The 17,106-nt window shown below is 40.0% G+C and overlaps 1 protein-coding gene across 1 annotated transcript in view; it reads left to right on the top strand.

The window, feature by feature from the left end:
- Positions 1 to 17,106, top strand: part of col27a1a (collagen, type XXVII, alpha 1a) — a 176,848-nt gene that overhangs the window by 87,252 nt on the left and 72,490 nt on the right. Inside the window, exons 13-21 of the mRNA XM_034191963.1 lie at positions 744 to 797; positions 1,534 to 1,578; positions 6,154 to 6,207; positions 8,326 to 8,370; positions 12,758 to 12,811; positions 15,179 to 15,232; positions 15,340 to 15,393; positions 15,484 to 15,537; positions 15,673 to 15,726. Of these exons, the coding sequence (XP_034047854.1) occupies positions 744 to 797; positions 1,534 to 1,578; positions 6,154 to 6,207; positions 8,326 to 8,370; positions 12,758 to 12,811; positions 15,179 to 15,232; positions 15,340 to 15,393; positions 15,484 to 15,537; positions 15,673 to 15,726 (468 nt within the window). The remainder of the gene's footprint in view (positions 1 to 743; positions 798 to 1,533; positions 1,579 to 6,153; positions 6,208 to 8,325; positions 8,371 to 12,757; positions 12,812 to 15,178; positions 15,233 to 15,339; positions 15,394 to 15,483; positions 15,538 to 15,672; positions 15,727 to 17,106) is intronic.

The following is a 17,106-nucleotide window of genomic DNA, read 5'->3' as shown; positions in this document are numbered from 1 at the left end:
GACTCTGAAAATGCATGAAGCTAGTTTGCACATATGTTAGTCTTCTTGCATTCAGTCGGACTTGTTGTAATTGCAGTGCAATTACAGTAGCAGCACCTTTTTTACTTTTGTAGTAGAGCAGTTAGTGGCATTTCTGCAAAGTAATTTTACTCTCATGGTAAAACACATATAGGTTTTATTGCATATATGCATGGAAGGAAACAATCTTTTTTATGCTATATTTGAATAATTTTTCATTTTTGACACCGTTTTGCATGATCAAGTCTCCTGAGCTGACAGTTAATATATAATTGATAACTACTGTTGTGTATCAGTAACGCAGAAGTTATGACTCTGAAAATGCATGAAGCTAGTTTGCACATATGTTAGTCGTCTTGCATTCAGTCTGACTTGTTGTAATGGCGGTACAATTACAGTCGCAGCACCTTTTTTCTTTTGTAGTAGAGCAGTTAGTGGCATTTCTGCAAAGTAATTTTACTCTCATGGTAAAACACATATAGGTTTATTGCACATATGCATGGAAGGAAACAATCTTTTTTATGCTATATTTGAATAATTTTAAATTTTTGACACCATTTTGCACAATTGAGTCTCCTGAGCTGACAGTTAATATATAATTGATAACTACTGTTGTGTATCAGTAACGCAGACGTTATGACTCTGAAAATGCATGAAGCTAGTTTGCACATATGTTAGTCATCTTGCATTCAGTCGAGCTTAAAAGCCACTCTCTCCCTCCTCAGGGATTTCCAGGGGACTTTGGGGAGAGAGGACCACCTGGACCAGATGGAGAGCCAGTACGTCTCACAACCTGTTATGCTTCGCTCACCCACTTTAAAAATCATACGGAACCGTTCATGTGCATGTACAGATGCGGGGAACTCCCGCATGCATGCATTCTCATAAACTGAGAGTAGCTGTTTCATGCACATGCACGTATTTTAGGGATGCTTTGGACTTTTTTTTTCTTTTTGGCAGTACTCGTAGGGTAGATTACTTGTGAACTGAACAGTTTACATTACTTGCCCCACACAAATTTATTTAATTTCACTACATTCCTTTGCTGTGCTCATTGAAAAGCCTGCAGGAATATATTTGCACCACTTACTCCATCAGCTGTAGACTTTATCGTGCACAGTTACGCACATATAAGGAGGTGCTATCCAGGAATAGTAAGCGGTGCATTAGCATAAAATTTTATGTTGCCAGATCTTTGAGAACAGTTCAGCACGAGTACTGCTGAGTTTTGTGGATGTACATTATGCAGTTTTGCAATGGATCTGTCATTGTTTGAGCCAAGAGGAAGCTGCATGTTTGAAAGTGCCACAGTGGGATGACAGGCTCACATCCCCCACACACCCTCACCTTGGATATACGTAAACGAGCACACAGCCCCCTCTCATAGGCCGTGACGAACACTGAGCCACTCTTCTGAGCGTGTTTGTTTAAAAAAAGAGCCAATAACCCCAGAAACTTGCTCCTTCTCCCTCTCCCTTCATCTCACTTACATTTTCTTCTCTCCTCTGTGACTAGGGTGAGATGGGAGCCCCCGGTCCAAATGGAGTTCCTGGACTTATTGTGAGTGTCAAGCATCTCTCGATTCAAAGCATCATATATCTCCACAGATAAATACCAGTAGAGGATTATATTTAAATACACTGCGTATGTCTAAGTTGCTGAAACATATTAAACGTAGTTCACACAACTGTAATTGTGTGACTATAGATGCTATTTGGAATCCACGCAATCTCAAATAAATATGATGCAGCTGCCAATCAGCTGGGTCTTGAAGCGATCTTGTTTATCTCACAGATCCCTCTCTAATTAGCTGTTTTGGAACGGGAACACCCACGCCTCCGCCCTCGCCCACCCATCACCTAGCCTAGTCCGAGCCTGCCCAACCCAACAGCCGCAAAATTCTGTCTGATTACAATGTCGTGCTGGTTTTTCTCCATGCTCCGTCTTCTCCCATTGCTGCCGTCTATTCTAGGCCACAAGCGGCGGTAGCAGGCCTGTAATTGGAGCAATGGAGGCCTTTCTGATTACAGCTCTGCTTCGTGTCCCCTGCGTACATCGACACAGCAGCACTGAGCTGCACTACAGAGATATAAATATACAAGCACTCTTCTCTGGGGACTGCAGGCCTTTCTCATACGGTTGCTCTCTGAGCATCTTTTCCTCCTCTCTTTGGAGATTTTGTGTCTGAGCTCATGGATGAAAATTTTGCTTTTGCACCCTGGTATCACTTTTTGTTGGGCCCACTGAGGTCATTCTTTGGAAAAGAATTTGAATGGTTCTAGTTTTTGTAAGATGGGCTGGAAAATCAAAGTAGAAGGCACATTTAGTGTCAGTGGGCCCCCTAGAGGTTTGGAGCTAAAGACAGGCTACATGCACCAAGTTGAGTCTGAGATGATGTGTGCTTAGCACGGCATGGCGCCACCTGGATAGCAACACCCTCACCCCCACCCCCAAAGGCAGACAATAAACCCTTCACCACCTGTCGAAGGTAATCATCTATGTGTTGCAGCCAGGTGAAACATGGACGTCCCCTTGGCCTTCTGCAGCTACTGGAGTCCTCAATACTGAGGCACCTACACGGGGATCATACACAAAGAAAAGCGCCATATGTCCAAAATGTCGTAGCTGATGTTCCCTCACAATGCAAGTGATTCTCCTCATTTTAGTCTCCTTAAGTAACCGATCATGTCACAAAATGTCAATCCAGCTGTCCCCAAGGAACCTCTGAAGGGACCCATTATCAAAGACATCCAGTCATCTGTGTAAATCAGAGTTTAACGTACAAGTCTCCCAACTATACAGTAATACAAGAGGCATCAGGACCATGAAAGATTTTGACCTTCATTCTACTGCAAAGCTCTAGCCCTCACCAAACACACCTGTCCAGCAACCATATCACTCTATAAGTTCTTCCCAAGCTTTTTCTGATCTCAAAGGCTGAGGACCTTGAGCCATGAACATCACTGCCGAAATAAGTTAATGTCTCTGACAGGGCTGGTATGATTTAAATCAGCCGATTTAAATCATGATTTAAATCGCAGTTAAAAAAAATCATAAAACGTGATTTTTTTGGAACTCACTACTTAAAACATCACCGAAATACAAAATCAATACCATTAATTAATGGTATTTGTACATGTTGTATGTGCACCTTTATGTTTTAACATGTCAATAAATTTTTATAACTAATAATATTATTTGTATAGTCTCATTTAGAAGAGTGAAATAAATAAAAATGAAAAAACTAAATTAAAATCAATTAAAGTTGATTTAAATCGAAAAAGATTGAAAAATCATGACTTTTTAGAAAAAAGTCTATTTTTATATTTATTTTATTTTTTTATTTTTTTTTACCAGGCCTGGTCTCTGTGCTCACCTGATATGGATGTAATTACCTTCAAACTGAAGTTAACAGTATGCATTAGGAGCTCATATTTGTCTTTTCTTTTCGTGTTCAGCCTAACTGTCATTCTGGGAATAACAAATATAGCATTTGATTAATTAAAATCTGGCATTAATTCATTAAGAAAGATAATGAGGTGACTAGTAACATGTAACGTGAATTTCTCCACTGTGAGAGCAATAAAGTCTTATCTTATCTTATCTTATCTTATCTTAGTAGCCGCTTATGAAACACTCTCATATTCTTTGTGTGGATTAATATTCAGGAGCAGTAATGTGGTTTTTCTTACTTTTCTCACACTGAGAAGAAATTAGGTAATCCGATCAAATTTAAAATCTATTTGTGTTGCCCTTAATGAAACGCTGCTCTGTTTTGTCTTATTGCGATAACAATCTTGTTCTGGCTTTTTTTGGCTCTGAGGCACAATGTGCAGTGCTGATCCCACCTTAGGTGATGGAACAGATTTTATTTCAAGCCACTCACAGCATTACATGGAATAGAATCACGCATTTAGTCTGCATGTTCCATCCCTTTTAACTGTGAATTTGGCTGAGTAAAATATTTTTAGTGTTTAATGATGGCTGTGTCACTCTGTGCACACCTGATCCCATCAGATTTCAGAAGTTAAGCAGAGTAGGTCCTGATTAGGTCTTGGCTGTGAGACCACATAAACGGTGGGAGCTGCATGCTGCAGCTTTTCTCCGTGTCCAACTGGAGTTGCGTCATGAAGGACATCCAGCATTGAATTTGTGACAAATCCCAGTGTGGATCTCTTACAGATTTGTTGTGGTGACCCCAACCAACTGGGGGGTGTTAAAATCAAAACAAGCAAACAAACAATCAACCAAAAAAATGTATGTATGAACATGGAATCTGAGTGAACAATGGAATCTGAGTGTCTGGGTTTGCAATCGTCCCTGATCAAGACTAAGATCCAGGCTTTCAATGACTTCTCAGACTCAGCCTTCCAAAGTCCGTCTGTATGCAGTGGAAGTGTTGAACTTGTAGAGACATTCACTTATCTCAACAATGAGATACGTTCTTCGGTTCCTAATCTTTGAGACTGAGAGACACTTGGGAAGACCTGAAAAGCCATGATGTTGCTGGACAGATGTATTTAGTGATGGCAACATATTTACAGAAGAATGAAGGTCCAAGTCTTTCAGGGTCCTTGTGCCACTGTCTTACTGTAAAGTAGAGAGACTTGGACCCTAGCCGGTGACTCAAGGCAGCAACTGGATGTCTTTAGTACCAGGTCTCTTCAAAGGATCCTTGACTATCGCTGGAATGTCTTTGAGATAAGTTCTTCGGTTCTCAAACTTTGAGACTGAGAGACACCTGGGAAGACCTGAAAAGCCATGATGTTGCTAGACAGATGTATTTAGTGATGGCAATATATTTACAGGAGAATGAAGGTCCAAGTCTTTCAGGGTCCTTGTGCCACTGTCTTACTGTAAAGTAGTGAGACTTGGACCTTAGCCGGTGACTCAAGACAGCAACTGGATGTCTTTAATACCAGGTCTCTTCAAAGAATCCTTGAGTATCGCTGGAATGTCTTTGAGATAAGTTCTTCGGTTCTCCACCTTTGAGAATAAGAGACACCTGGGAAGATGGCCTCTACCTCAACTTTATCTAAATTCAGGGTCTTTTCATGAAATTTAGGGCTAGTGGCCAGCGATCACCTGAGCATTTCTTCTGTTTTACTTGTTGCTTAATGCTGACAAATTACACTGTATTTGTTGCTTGATTCTGTTTTTTGTTTTTTTTTCTTTTCTCTCTGTTTGAGGTGTGGTTCCATGCAGAGATGGGTGTGGTATCTGTTCCGGAAACTGTCCTCTGCACTGGCAACATTTCCTGTATGTTCGTTTTGTGAATTGTTTTGTAATTTGTGTCTGTGGCATGAACCAAGCAGGGGATCGCCCCTTTGGGTCTGGTCTGCTTGAGGTTTCTTCCTCAGAGGGAGTTTTCCTTGCCACTGTTGCTCTGGGGGTTGGTGGGGTTGGATCTTGCTTGTGTGAAGCACCTTTTGGCAACCTTGTTGTGATTTGGTGCTATATAAATGAAAATAAATTGAATTGAAATTGAAGACCTGAAAAAGTCATGAGGTTGCTGGACAGATGTAGTTGGTGATGGCAATATATTTGCAGGAGAATGAAGGCCTACGTCTTTCAGGGTCCTTGTGCCACTGTCTTACTGTGTAGTAGTGAGACTTGGACCCTAGCCGGTGACTTAAGGCAGCAACTGGATGTCTTCAGTACCAGGTCTGTTCGAAGGATCCTTGAGAATCGCTGGAATGTCTTTGTGTCAAACGAACAGCTACATAGAGAGACTCTGATGAGGAATAATACTTTCATTGTGAAGGAGAGTCAGCTATGACATTTTGGCTATGTGGCGCATTTCTCTGTACGTGATCTAGCACATAGGTCCCTCATTGTTTAGGACCTCATTGACTGGAGAAGGCCAAGGGGACGCCCATGCCTGTCCTCACTGTGGTAAATAGATGGTTACTTTTGAGAGCTGGGGATGAATCAATTGTTGCCATCTGGGACCTGGGGCAGTTTCGTGGTATGATGGTTGCGGCAATGCATAGCATCAGCCCATGCTCCCAGACTATCCAGGGCACTTTTTCTTGACTTATTATTTTACAAATGTGAAAATCAGTCCATTAAGGTACTTGTTTTTATGCCTATCATTATCAGTAATTAATACACATTGTTTGACTCTGGTGTCAGGGTGATATGGGACCTGTGGGAGAGATGGGCATTCCAGGACCAAATGGACTGAAGGTAATCTAACATAAATGTAAAATGATAGATTCACTGTCTTACTAACTCACTAAATCTGTTTTTTGGCATTACAGTGTATTCAGAAAGCATTCGCAATGGTGGACATTTTTTCACATTTTTTTTTAAATTTCAGCTTTATTCCAAAATAGAGAGAATTCATTTTTTCCCCTCATCATTCTACACACAACACTCCATAATGACAATGTGGGAAAAAAAAGTTTTCATGAGATTTTGGCAAATTTATTAAAAATAAAAAACTAACAAAGCAATCACATGTACATAACAGTGTTCGCCAGGAAGCTCAAAATTGAGCTCAGGTGCATCCTGTTTCCACTGATCATCCTTGAGATGTTTCTACAGCTTAATTGGAGTCCACCTGGGGTAAATTCAGTTGATTAGATGAGATTTGGAAAGGCACACACCTGTCTACATATAAGGTCCCACAATTGACAATACATGTCAGAGCACAGACCAAGCATGAAGTCAAAGGAATTGTCTGTTGACCTCTGAGACAGGTACAAATCTGAGGAAGGGTACAGAAACATTTCTGCTGCTTTGAAGGTCCCAATGAGCACAGTGGCCTCCATCATTTGTTTTCATTGTTTTTATTAGGATTCTGTCTTTTTTTCCATACAACATAAACAATTTCTAAATAAACAAACTAAAAAAAAGCACAATTACATACTACATATATAACATATAACATATAATGATAAAACCTGTCTGGTCTTCCTTCACCAACGCTGGTAAAAATTTTAACTATACTAGCCTCCCTCAGTGTCTTTGGGAATTCGCCTACAAGACCTCCATCATTCGGAAATGGATGAAGTTGGGATCCACCAGGACTCTTCCTAGAGCTGGCCACCTGTCTAAACAGAGCAATCAGGGAGAAGGGCCTTAGTCAGGAAGGTGGCCAAGAACCTGATGGTCACTCTGTCAGAGCTCCAGCATTCCTCTGTGGAGAGAGGAGAACCTTCCAGAAGGGCAACCATCTCCGTAGCAATCCACCAATCAGGCCTGTATGGTAGAGTGGCCAGATGGAAGCCACTTCTTAGTAAAAGGCACATGGCAGCCCACCTGGAGTTTGCCAAAAGGCACCTGAAGGACTCTCAGACCATCAGAAACAAAATTCTCTGGTCTGATGAGACAAAGATTGAACTCTTTGGTGTGAATGTCAGGCATCATGTTTGGAGGAAACCAGGCACCATCCCTACAGTGAAGCATGGTGGTGGCAGCATCATGCTGTGGGGGTGTTTTTCAGCAGGAGGAACTGGGAGACTAGTCAGGATTGAGGGAAAGATGAATGCAGCAATGTACAGAGTCATCCTGGATGAAAACCTGCTCCAGAGCACTCTTGATCTCAGACTGGGGTGACGGTTCATCTTTCAGCTGGACAATGACCCTCAGCACACAGCCAAGATATCAAAGGAGTGGCTTAAGGACAACTCTGTGAAGGTCCTTGAGTGGACCAGCCAGAGCCCAGACCTGAACATTTCTGGAGAGATCTGAAAATGGCTGTGCACAGGTGCTCCCCATCCAACCTGATGGAGCTTGAGAGGTGCTGCAAAGAGGAGTGGGAAAAACTGCCCAAAGATAGGTGCACCAAGCTTGTGGCATCATATTCAAGAAGACTCGAGGCTGTAATTGCTGCCAAAGGTGCATCAACAAAGTATTGAGCAAAGGCTGTGAATACTTACGTACATGAGATTTCTTAGTTGTTGTTGTTGTTTTTTGTTTTTTGTTTTTTTAATAAATTTGCAAAAATTTTAAAAAAGCCCTTTTTCATGTTGTCATTATAGAGTGTTGTGAGTAGAATTTTTAAGGAAAAAATGAATTTACTCCATTTTGGAATAAGGCTGAAACGTAACAAAATGTGGAAAAAGTGAAGTGCTGTGAATACTTTCAGGAAGCACTGTATATTGGCAGGCTGTGTAATAATTTTGTGTTCTATGAAATGAGTAAAATTTAGAATCTAAATTTGCTACTGATTGACCTTCTCATCTCTGCCACTCTCCTGTGCAGTGCACAAAGTAACATGTTAATAATCAGGGTGAATGATGGCGTCATTTGGTTTTGTAAGGTTCCTTCTTTTGTAACCCTCAGGGTGTTTTGTTTCAGGGGGTGCCCGGAAACCCAGGAGAACCAGGACTGAAAGGTGATAAGGTGATCTGAATATTCCCATTATTGGCCTGTGTTTGAGCAGCATGTGCTGGATATGTACTTCTTTGCATCCTAGCCATATTTATTCAACTTTAAATCTGTTGACTGGTGCAAAATGGGTTTTGATTAATTTTTAATCATTAATGACGGTTGGTGTTTCATGTTTACCTTCAACATCACAGAATTTGTGCATGTAGACGCTCCCCTGGTATAACTAATATAAAAGCTATGGTTGAAACTGCTTTTTTAAAGACTTCATGGACTTCGCATTCAACCATGGACTACTAAATTTATTCATAATTACACAAGGATCAAAATTTTAAAATGCTGTAATTATATTGAAAACCCTACTACATAAATTTACCTGAACAGAAAGATTCCAAAAGCCATCATATTCCAAGTAAAAAGTGACATCTCGAGCATATTACAAAGAATTTCTGCACACATGTACAACACATTTTGTATTGAATGTTCAGAAATGTGCATTAGCATTTTAGTTAGGGTTAGGGTTTGAATATCAATAATAATAAGACAAACTGGCTGAGAAATATGTGGAATATGTATAAATTTTTGTGCATTACTTTTTGGACTTTTATGAGGATAACCTCATAAAGTTTGCACAATGTCACTGTCTGCTATGTGGTATGCTTACATTACACTGGTCAAGAACAACAACAACAAAAATTTTTTGCATGGACTTTGATAACTGATTTAGGGTAATTGTGGGGTGCTGAATCCGAATCGGGGCTCAGATTTTTGCAATCTGCATGTTCCTTATTGATGTATTAAGCAAACGTTGCTCATTCACTCATGGGTTTGAAGCTACTAATCCTTCACGAAAGCAGCTTCAAAAGCATAGGTTTTAAACCAGGTTCACAAAATGTAAACAAGAGCCGTAATATCGTTTATGCCACCGAAGAGGTGTGTGAGACTGCAGATTTTGCTTCATGGTTGATACAAGAATATGTTTTCATATCTCAAAAACATGATGTGATTGGCAAAAACTAACACCAGATTTGGATTTAGCACCCCCAAATTACCCAAAATCCACTGACAAACTCCATGCAATAAAAATCTTGTTGACCATTGTTATAGGTCATCGGATCAATGGATGTTGACTATTTTTTGCCATTTACTTTGGTGACCAAACAGTCAAAACAATCAAAATGTTTCCTTTTTTAATCCTGTTAGTGCAATTATCTGCATTTTTTCTGTTTTCACTCATAACTCAGCAACGTGAGGCTGTAGATACTACAAATTATACCTTTTAGGAATCTTTATCATCAGACAAATAGCACTATTCCCACATAATTGAGATATTTTTATATTTTGATCCCTGCATAATACTTAATTGACACATAACTTGGGTACTGCTATCACCCTGGGCCTTCACAATTTTCGTGAAGCCCCTGGTATGCTGAGACTGGATTGTAGGTGTTGGTTTGGCACCACAGGTGATACCGATTAGGTCACAATTGGCATGGACCATTCTGCATGCTCTGCTCACATCTAGGATCAGCTATAGTTTAGGGATGTGGAGAGCAACATCTCCCTAGAAGGAATAGACACCTCACTTTAAATACAGTCGCATCTGTTTTTAAGACGATAACAGCTTGCTGACAAAGTGTAAAAGCATATTGGATGGGTTTCTCTAATTTATACCAAAATGAGCTCTTTGTCAAAATAATGAAACGATCAGAAAATAGAAGAATGCAATTAAAAGTGAAAATAAATTGATAAATAACTGGGGTTTTTAAAGAGGCACTTTAAAGTTTGGCATTTTAGCCCCCTGTGGTTGTTGTAATAAATTAGTTTTTTTTTGTTGTGGGAGATAAAGGGTAACTTGCCTCCTATAGGCGTGTTGGCCTGTTTGCTGCCAGCACGCAAACGTTCACACTTCAGCTCATTATTTGGGTTTGGAAAGCTAAATGCTATAATGGGGTTTAATGTTGATCACAAAGAGGATAATTTACTGTAGCTGTGGATTGTAATAAAAGCCAGGCCTTGTGGAAACCAAAATAACTCAGATACCTATGAATACAGTCAGTTATCAACTTGCACCACATACGACAAGCCTATTAATAAATACTGACTTTATTCTGTCACGTTTCACCTGCCACAAATCAATTAATCTCACATGTGCACTGTTTTTGTTACACAAATTGGCAAACGGTTTCTTCTACACAAGTCATGCACCAATTTAAACACATTTCAGAGCTCATGTGTAAAAAATGGAACTTTCAGTATCCGCCAATACCGACACCTTTTGTCCTGTCTTAAAATGACAATCTGTTAATTAAATACATTTATCTGAATGTACTTTGCTAAAACAGCCATCTAACAAAACATCACCTCAAACTGTGAATCACATATTCTATAGTCTTCCAAAGGAAAACATATATAGCCCACATACAACAGAAGACTCAGATCAGATCGGATTTTAGTTTTGTTGTTGTTGTTGTTTGTTTTGTTTTGTTTTTGTTCCATCCCAACATCGCAATCCAATAATTTTGTCCAATATCAAAGCGATACAATACAGCATACTATAGGCGCACCCCCAGTAAAAACTCAATTGTTTGCTTTTTGGCACGGGTCTGACACGGTTCTCTACCCCCAATAATCGTTCACTTGTTACCACAAAAAAAAAAAAAAAATGAGGACGATGAGGAGCTGTTTTGGCACATCAGCCATTGTGAATGTATGGTCCCATAACAATAAAGAGAAAAACAATGAGTTGTAAGGATTTGAAAGAGCACAATGAGATATGAGATCCTTTTTCAGGGAGCTTCACATCTGCAGGGCAGGAGAGCAAAGGTCCGTCGCCCTTGACAGGACACGTTCTGGGTAGTGCAGGAAGACAATTAGGCTCTCAGTTCAACTCAGAGACATAAGTAGGTGCCACAATGGCTTTAAAAATTCAATAAAGCATACAATCAGGTCCATAAGTAACTCAACCGTGACACGTCTGCAATTGCACCTCTGTACACCACCACAATGGAGATCCAACTCATTGAATATGTCTTGAACTTCCTTTACATCAGTTATTAATAAATACAAACACTATTGTACTCTTTGGTATATCTCTCTGTGTTCATTCCTCAAAAACTGAGTGAACACACAAAAGGGAGAGTAGTGAGGGAGTGAGGGAAGCCACCGAGACACCCAGACAACTGGATTTATAGGGGTCGGATTGTTGCTGGAGAAGCTTTGACCAACTTTTACCTGTTGCATCACCAGTTATACAGCTTCACCGTGGTGTGGCGTGCCTTCACTGAAGTGAAATTTCTAGTTTGCCAGAAGGCTCACAGGGCACGCAAGCATTGGTTTAACTTTTCTCTGCTTCCCTCCACCATGAAGCAGTGACTGATGATGAAACAGTCAAAATTTGCACAATATACAGTTTCTTCAATCACAGCCACAAAAGTGTATAATTTTGCCAGAGTGGTCTCTGGGTATCTTGATGGCTTCCTTTGCTTGTCTCTTTCTTGCACTTCATACTGGAGATGTATTTACCACACAGTAGCATACAATTTGTATATTTTTTCATAACTGGTGTAAATAGAGTTAAGAAAATATTCACTGACTTGGAAATTTTCATGCATCTATCGCCTGACCGGTCTAAGGAAAAGTGATAGTTTGTATTAAAAAGGATCCTTAGATTTAGTTTGTCCCATTACTTATAAAAGTCTATATACTATATCCACCAGAAGCACATTGTGAAGCTCCACTGTGGTGGTGTACAGAGACAAAATTACCCAAATAGTACCACTGTCCAATTAATTGCACATCCGCCTGTATATTAGCCATAGATGACTGATAGTTCTGAGATCACAATAAAGCACATTGCGGTAAGCTTGAAGGATGTTCTTGATCACCACAAATAAAAGAACAGGGAAAAATACTGTGACGTTGCTGAAGTGAACTGAACACGATTGCAGTTTTGGTGAAGCTTATCCAAAGTCAGAGTTCAAAATTGCACATCACAGGCTTCTGGGTTCATATTTGGCTTCTCGGACTACACATAAGATAACAATTATTTAATCGTCTCCTAATTAGAAATTCATTGAGTTTATGCTTGTTTAGTAAGACGTGGGCGTATGAAGTGATTTACAACCCCCCCCCCCCAAAAAAAACAAAAAACAGATTGACACCACATGAAGACATTGGCTCATGTTCTGTCCGGATTTGCTGTTGTCTGGTTCTTGGCTTGATTCATTGTACATTAGTGTTGGTCATATACAGAGCTGTAATTCCTGCTGTGTGTTGGAAAAAGCTGAATGCAATTGACGACGTGGGACTTTGCAATTCCCTCCTAATGGTCTTCATTTGTTTTTCTGTCTTTCTCTATTTCATCCCCTCCTCCTCCACCTCCTCCTCCTTGCTCTGTCAGGGTGAAATTGGCATTCCCGGAAAGCAAGGAGAGATCGGCTACAAAGGAGACAAGGTGGTTTGCCTCTGCAATGAGCACATACGTTTTGTTAATGCTCACACGTTCTCCTCTTCCACCTCCTGTTTGCTCCCCTTCAGTCTGTCTGGCACACGGTTATGCAGTAACACAGGCTTTGCTGCAGGACTGTGCCTACGGACAATGATTTAGCCAGATGTCTGCTGTCCAGGTTATGGAAATTTTTATGCAAACTCTTTTAGCATTGTACAGTGTTTCTCCTACAGTATTTACTAGGGGAGCTACGACCACTAACTTTGCACACACAGCCTAGGACTAAACCAAACCAACTTTTTTAGGTTCCTTAGATGACCCCAAAACACAATCAGGATGTTCCCAAAAAATAAAAACTGACCTCAAGCCAGTTATCCAAGATGGCCGTCAAAATAGGGTTTTTTCTTTTTCACTAAAACACCTTTACACAACATGTAAACAACTTAAATATCACAGAGATTCAATGGGAAGACCATTGCAGGTCACAGCAAACTCATTTGTGCCTAAACTAAATTCATTCATGGGTTTAAGATTCAAAATGGTGTCAAAAATGGCCGCCAATAGACCCTTATCATTAAAATACATAGTAGGAACAAACAATAGACTTAATAATGTCAGAAATCATTGATGTTTTAGTGAAAAAACCCTATTTTGGCAGCCATCTTGGACGCCATCTTGGATAACTGGCTTGAGGCCAGTTTTTATTTTTGGGACCATCCTGATTGTGTTTTGGGGTCATCTAGGGAACCTAAAAAAGTTGGTTTGGTTTAGTCCTGAGTGGGGGGGGAGGGTGCAAAGATAGTGGTCGTAGACCCCCTAGTAATTGAAGGTCTGGTGAACCGCCAGGCTAACGAGAACCCCTGCAGGGGCAGAAGTACTTTAATAAGGCTCCATTTAAAAAAAAAACAAAAACATTCGTTTATCATTCCCGCCCGCATGCCGAAATTGCCCCGTATCAGTTTGTTTTATTTTGGTGAATTTCATTGACGGCGGTACAGCTGGTGCAAGAACCAGCATGTCCGCTAGGTGGCAAGTATGGTTTGGCCAAAGACGGTGATTGACAACCACAGTCAGTTGCTCCGTGTCACTCACGCACAGTACGCATGTTTATCACACTACTAGTGTGCAGTGTGCTGACTGTATTCAACATGGAAACAAGATTTATTTTAAAAATAGCTATTTCAGTTCCTATGCAGGTGCTGTATGTGTCGTTTTTTCAGGTTTGAAATGTCGTTGTATGTACCTGTTTCTAAGGAAGAAAAAAAAATGCCCACCCTCACCACATTTTTCTCATGTCAAGGATGATTATCTCTTTTTTTATATTATTAATTAATACAGTCAAATATCCATTAATTTGCATGTCAATAATCATTTCAGCACATCCAGGCTGCTTTTATTCTGGTATTCTCTGACACAGACAATCATCTGTGAAGTAAATGTTATTTTCTTAGTGATTTGACAGCATGCAAATCATCTTGTTTTGATCTTAATGATAGTAGCAGCACTATGCGACTCACTCCCGCCGCTGTCCTCATTAGTACAGTCAGAACTTTTAATGGCAGGTGTCAGGCATCAGAATCTGACATCTACTCCACAGACTTGACTAATGTTGACATAAAAAAAAAATAGTCAGACATTCCTCTCCAACTCCAAATATATTTTTACACTGCACACATTTTTTTCATGAAAAGCTCTCTCACATTCATACACACCAGACATCTTCACTGCTAAAGCCAAACGATGCATTTTTTTAAAAAAGTATAAAACTTTGTGATTCCTAACGTGGTCTGATTGATGGGACAAGAAGTCTGTCTTTGTGCAGCACATGAACAAAGGTTATTAACTTGCACCCTGTCTGTTTTTCTGTGGATATGCTTCACCAATGTGTCTGGACTGGAAAAAAGTGGGTGCACATGCACCCTGAGATCTGTCTGTGATAACTGATGGGGATTCTGGTACATTAAATTTTGCTCATACCCAAATTTATAGTTTGCACCCATGCAGTATAGATGCTGTTGGAGAAGCTGAAACTAAGAGATTGTAGTCTTTGGGTATTCTTTAATATGAAAAATATCTGCAGATTGTTCTGTGAAAACTATTTTTGTTTGTTTGTTTGTTTTAAACCACCAGGATTACATAAATAATGAGCTCACCACTTAACTTTAGCTTTATGTTTCGGAACGCCGCACATTTTTCCGCACAACGCACCTTGCAAAATGGGCCTGAAAAAAAAATTCAAGGGGCAACATTGTCGCAGGACAAAAGAGTTCCTCGAGAGATGCCGAGCAAGACTGTGCACATCTTGACATCTCAGAAATCAGGGTTCTGCTCCTTCTGAACCTTCATTGTTGTGATTGTGCTTGTGTTGAACAGGGAATCCAGGGAGCACCTGGGTTACCAGGTGTACGTGGAAAACCAGGACTACAGGTTATCGCATGAGTCTCTTCTCTAAAAGATCAAAATTCTGCCCTTCACTGGAGATAATTAAATGGATGTGCAAGAGTACTTACCGTTTTCTATTTTTGCCTTCACAGGGAAAAACAGGAGAGAGAGGACCTCGTGGTGCACCTGGACCACCAGGCCCTGAGGTCACTGTTTACACCTTGCTATACTGAGTTCGTGAATATTTTACAATAACAGTCAAGTTTTTCTTGTAACCTTTTAACTGATCACAACAGGGTTTTCCCGGTGACATGGGGCCGCCAGGAGAAAACGGCCTTGAAGGGCCAAAGGTGAGTAACGCAAGCATCTAAGATGAGGTGTCAAGTAACGTATGAGTCCAAAGAAAATTGGAAAAACATTTGCACACACTCATTTATAAATTAGCATTCATGTCACAGTTTCTTTTACGTTTTCCACCTGCCTAGGGAAAGCCAGGGGTCAGAGGTTTACCAGGGCCGAGAGGAGTTCCTGGCTTGGAGGTAGGACTGGCAAACTGAGTGTACATTGGAAAAACACCAATAAGTATTAAAAGTTTTATGGCACTTTTTCACTAATGGCTTCTTTCATTCCCAAAACATACAGCACCTATAAAACATTTTCTCTATCCTTTGGCTTTTTACATAGATTTATTATTTTATTATGTCAAATCAAAATGTAAAAATGTCTACATACATTTTTTTTTAAATTATGCTCTTTAATCTCAAAGTGAAAAGAAATCTCTTCAACTTGGTCTAAAGTCAATTTAAAAATAAAACACAGTTGAGGATTGCAAAAATTTTGACCCCATAATGTTTATATTCAATTGGCCTCAAAAATCACAAAATTACCATAACAGAGATCAGTGGTGTTTCATCAAGGGTTTTAAATAATTAGAGTATAAGTGTGTCTAGAAAGTCAAACCTTAAAGGCAAAAATAAGGAAAACAACCAAGGCAACTCCTTTCAAAGTCATCTGAAAAGCACAAGCTTGGGGATGGATGTGTAATGATATAGTCAGGGACCCCAGTGTAGAGAACCACAATGTAGGATGGTTTGAACAGGTTTTATTGTTCACAAAAATTTTTGCTAAATGAAAGGAGCAAAACAGTAGGTAGATATGGTTGTTAATGGTGGCGTGCTTCAGTTGCACAAAAATCTGTTCAAATTAGCCTCAACTTCAGGCTGACTGTGGGAAAAAACCACAAGAGATTAATCCCAAAAACAAGCAGTTCAAAAACCAGATACTATCAATAGCATAGCCACAGTCTTTCAAGGGATCAAGCTGGCGAATTGTCCAAAACACAGAATGAGTTCACAAATAGGAATTCTTATGCCAAAGAGTCCAAGTGGCAGGCAAAAGGCTGGAATCTAGAATGGCAGGAACAGTCGATGACTTGGAATCAAGACACTGTAACCAAAGCAAAAACAGCAACCAAAAACAGAAGTCTGGAACAACACCAAAAATCAGTAATGTGGAGTCAATAAACACTGTAAACTGGAATGCTAGAGAGCAGGGAGGAATCTAATACAATCTGACTGGCTGGGGTCCTCAGTGTTGACCACCCCAGCACCAGGAGAAGGCCAAGGGGATGCCAAGGTGGTTCTGTAGTGCAGTGATACTACTGACAGATATCCAGTGGTGATTAGATCTTGGAGTAGTTTCATTAAAGGTCAAAGGTAAAGGAAACTTGGTCCTAAAACCATCTTTTTAATATATAAACAACCAAGAAGCCTAGATGGCTGATCCGAAGCATATATTAATATATTTGTGATTGATTGGTATGAATAACGTCATATTGAAATCACACAGAAGTCATATGATGACGTCATACATAGTCAGAGACACCATTACAGATATATGTAGTGTATATTTACATTATG

Source organism: Thalassophryne amazonica, chromosome 17 (genome assembly GCF_902500255.1).
Source record: "Thalassophryne amazonica chromosome 17, fThaAma1.1, whole genome shotgun sequence".
Taxonomy (NCBI): domain Eukaryota; kingdom Metazoa; phylum Chordata; class Actinopteri; order Batrachoidiformes; family Batrachoididae; genus Thalassophryne; species Thalassophryne amazonica.
Note: the sequence above shows the minus strand (reverse complement) of the source record. Positions and strands in the feature narration are given on the sequence as shown.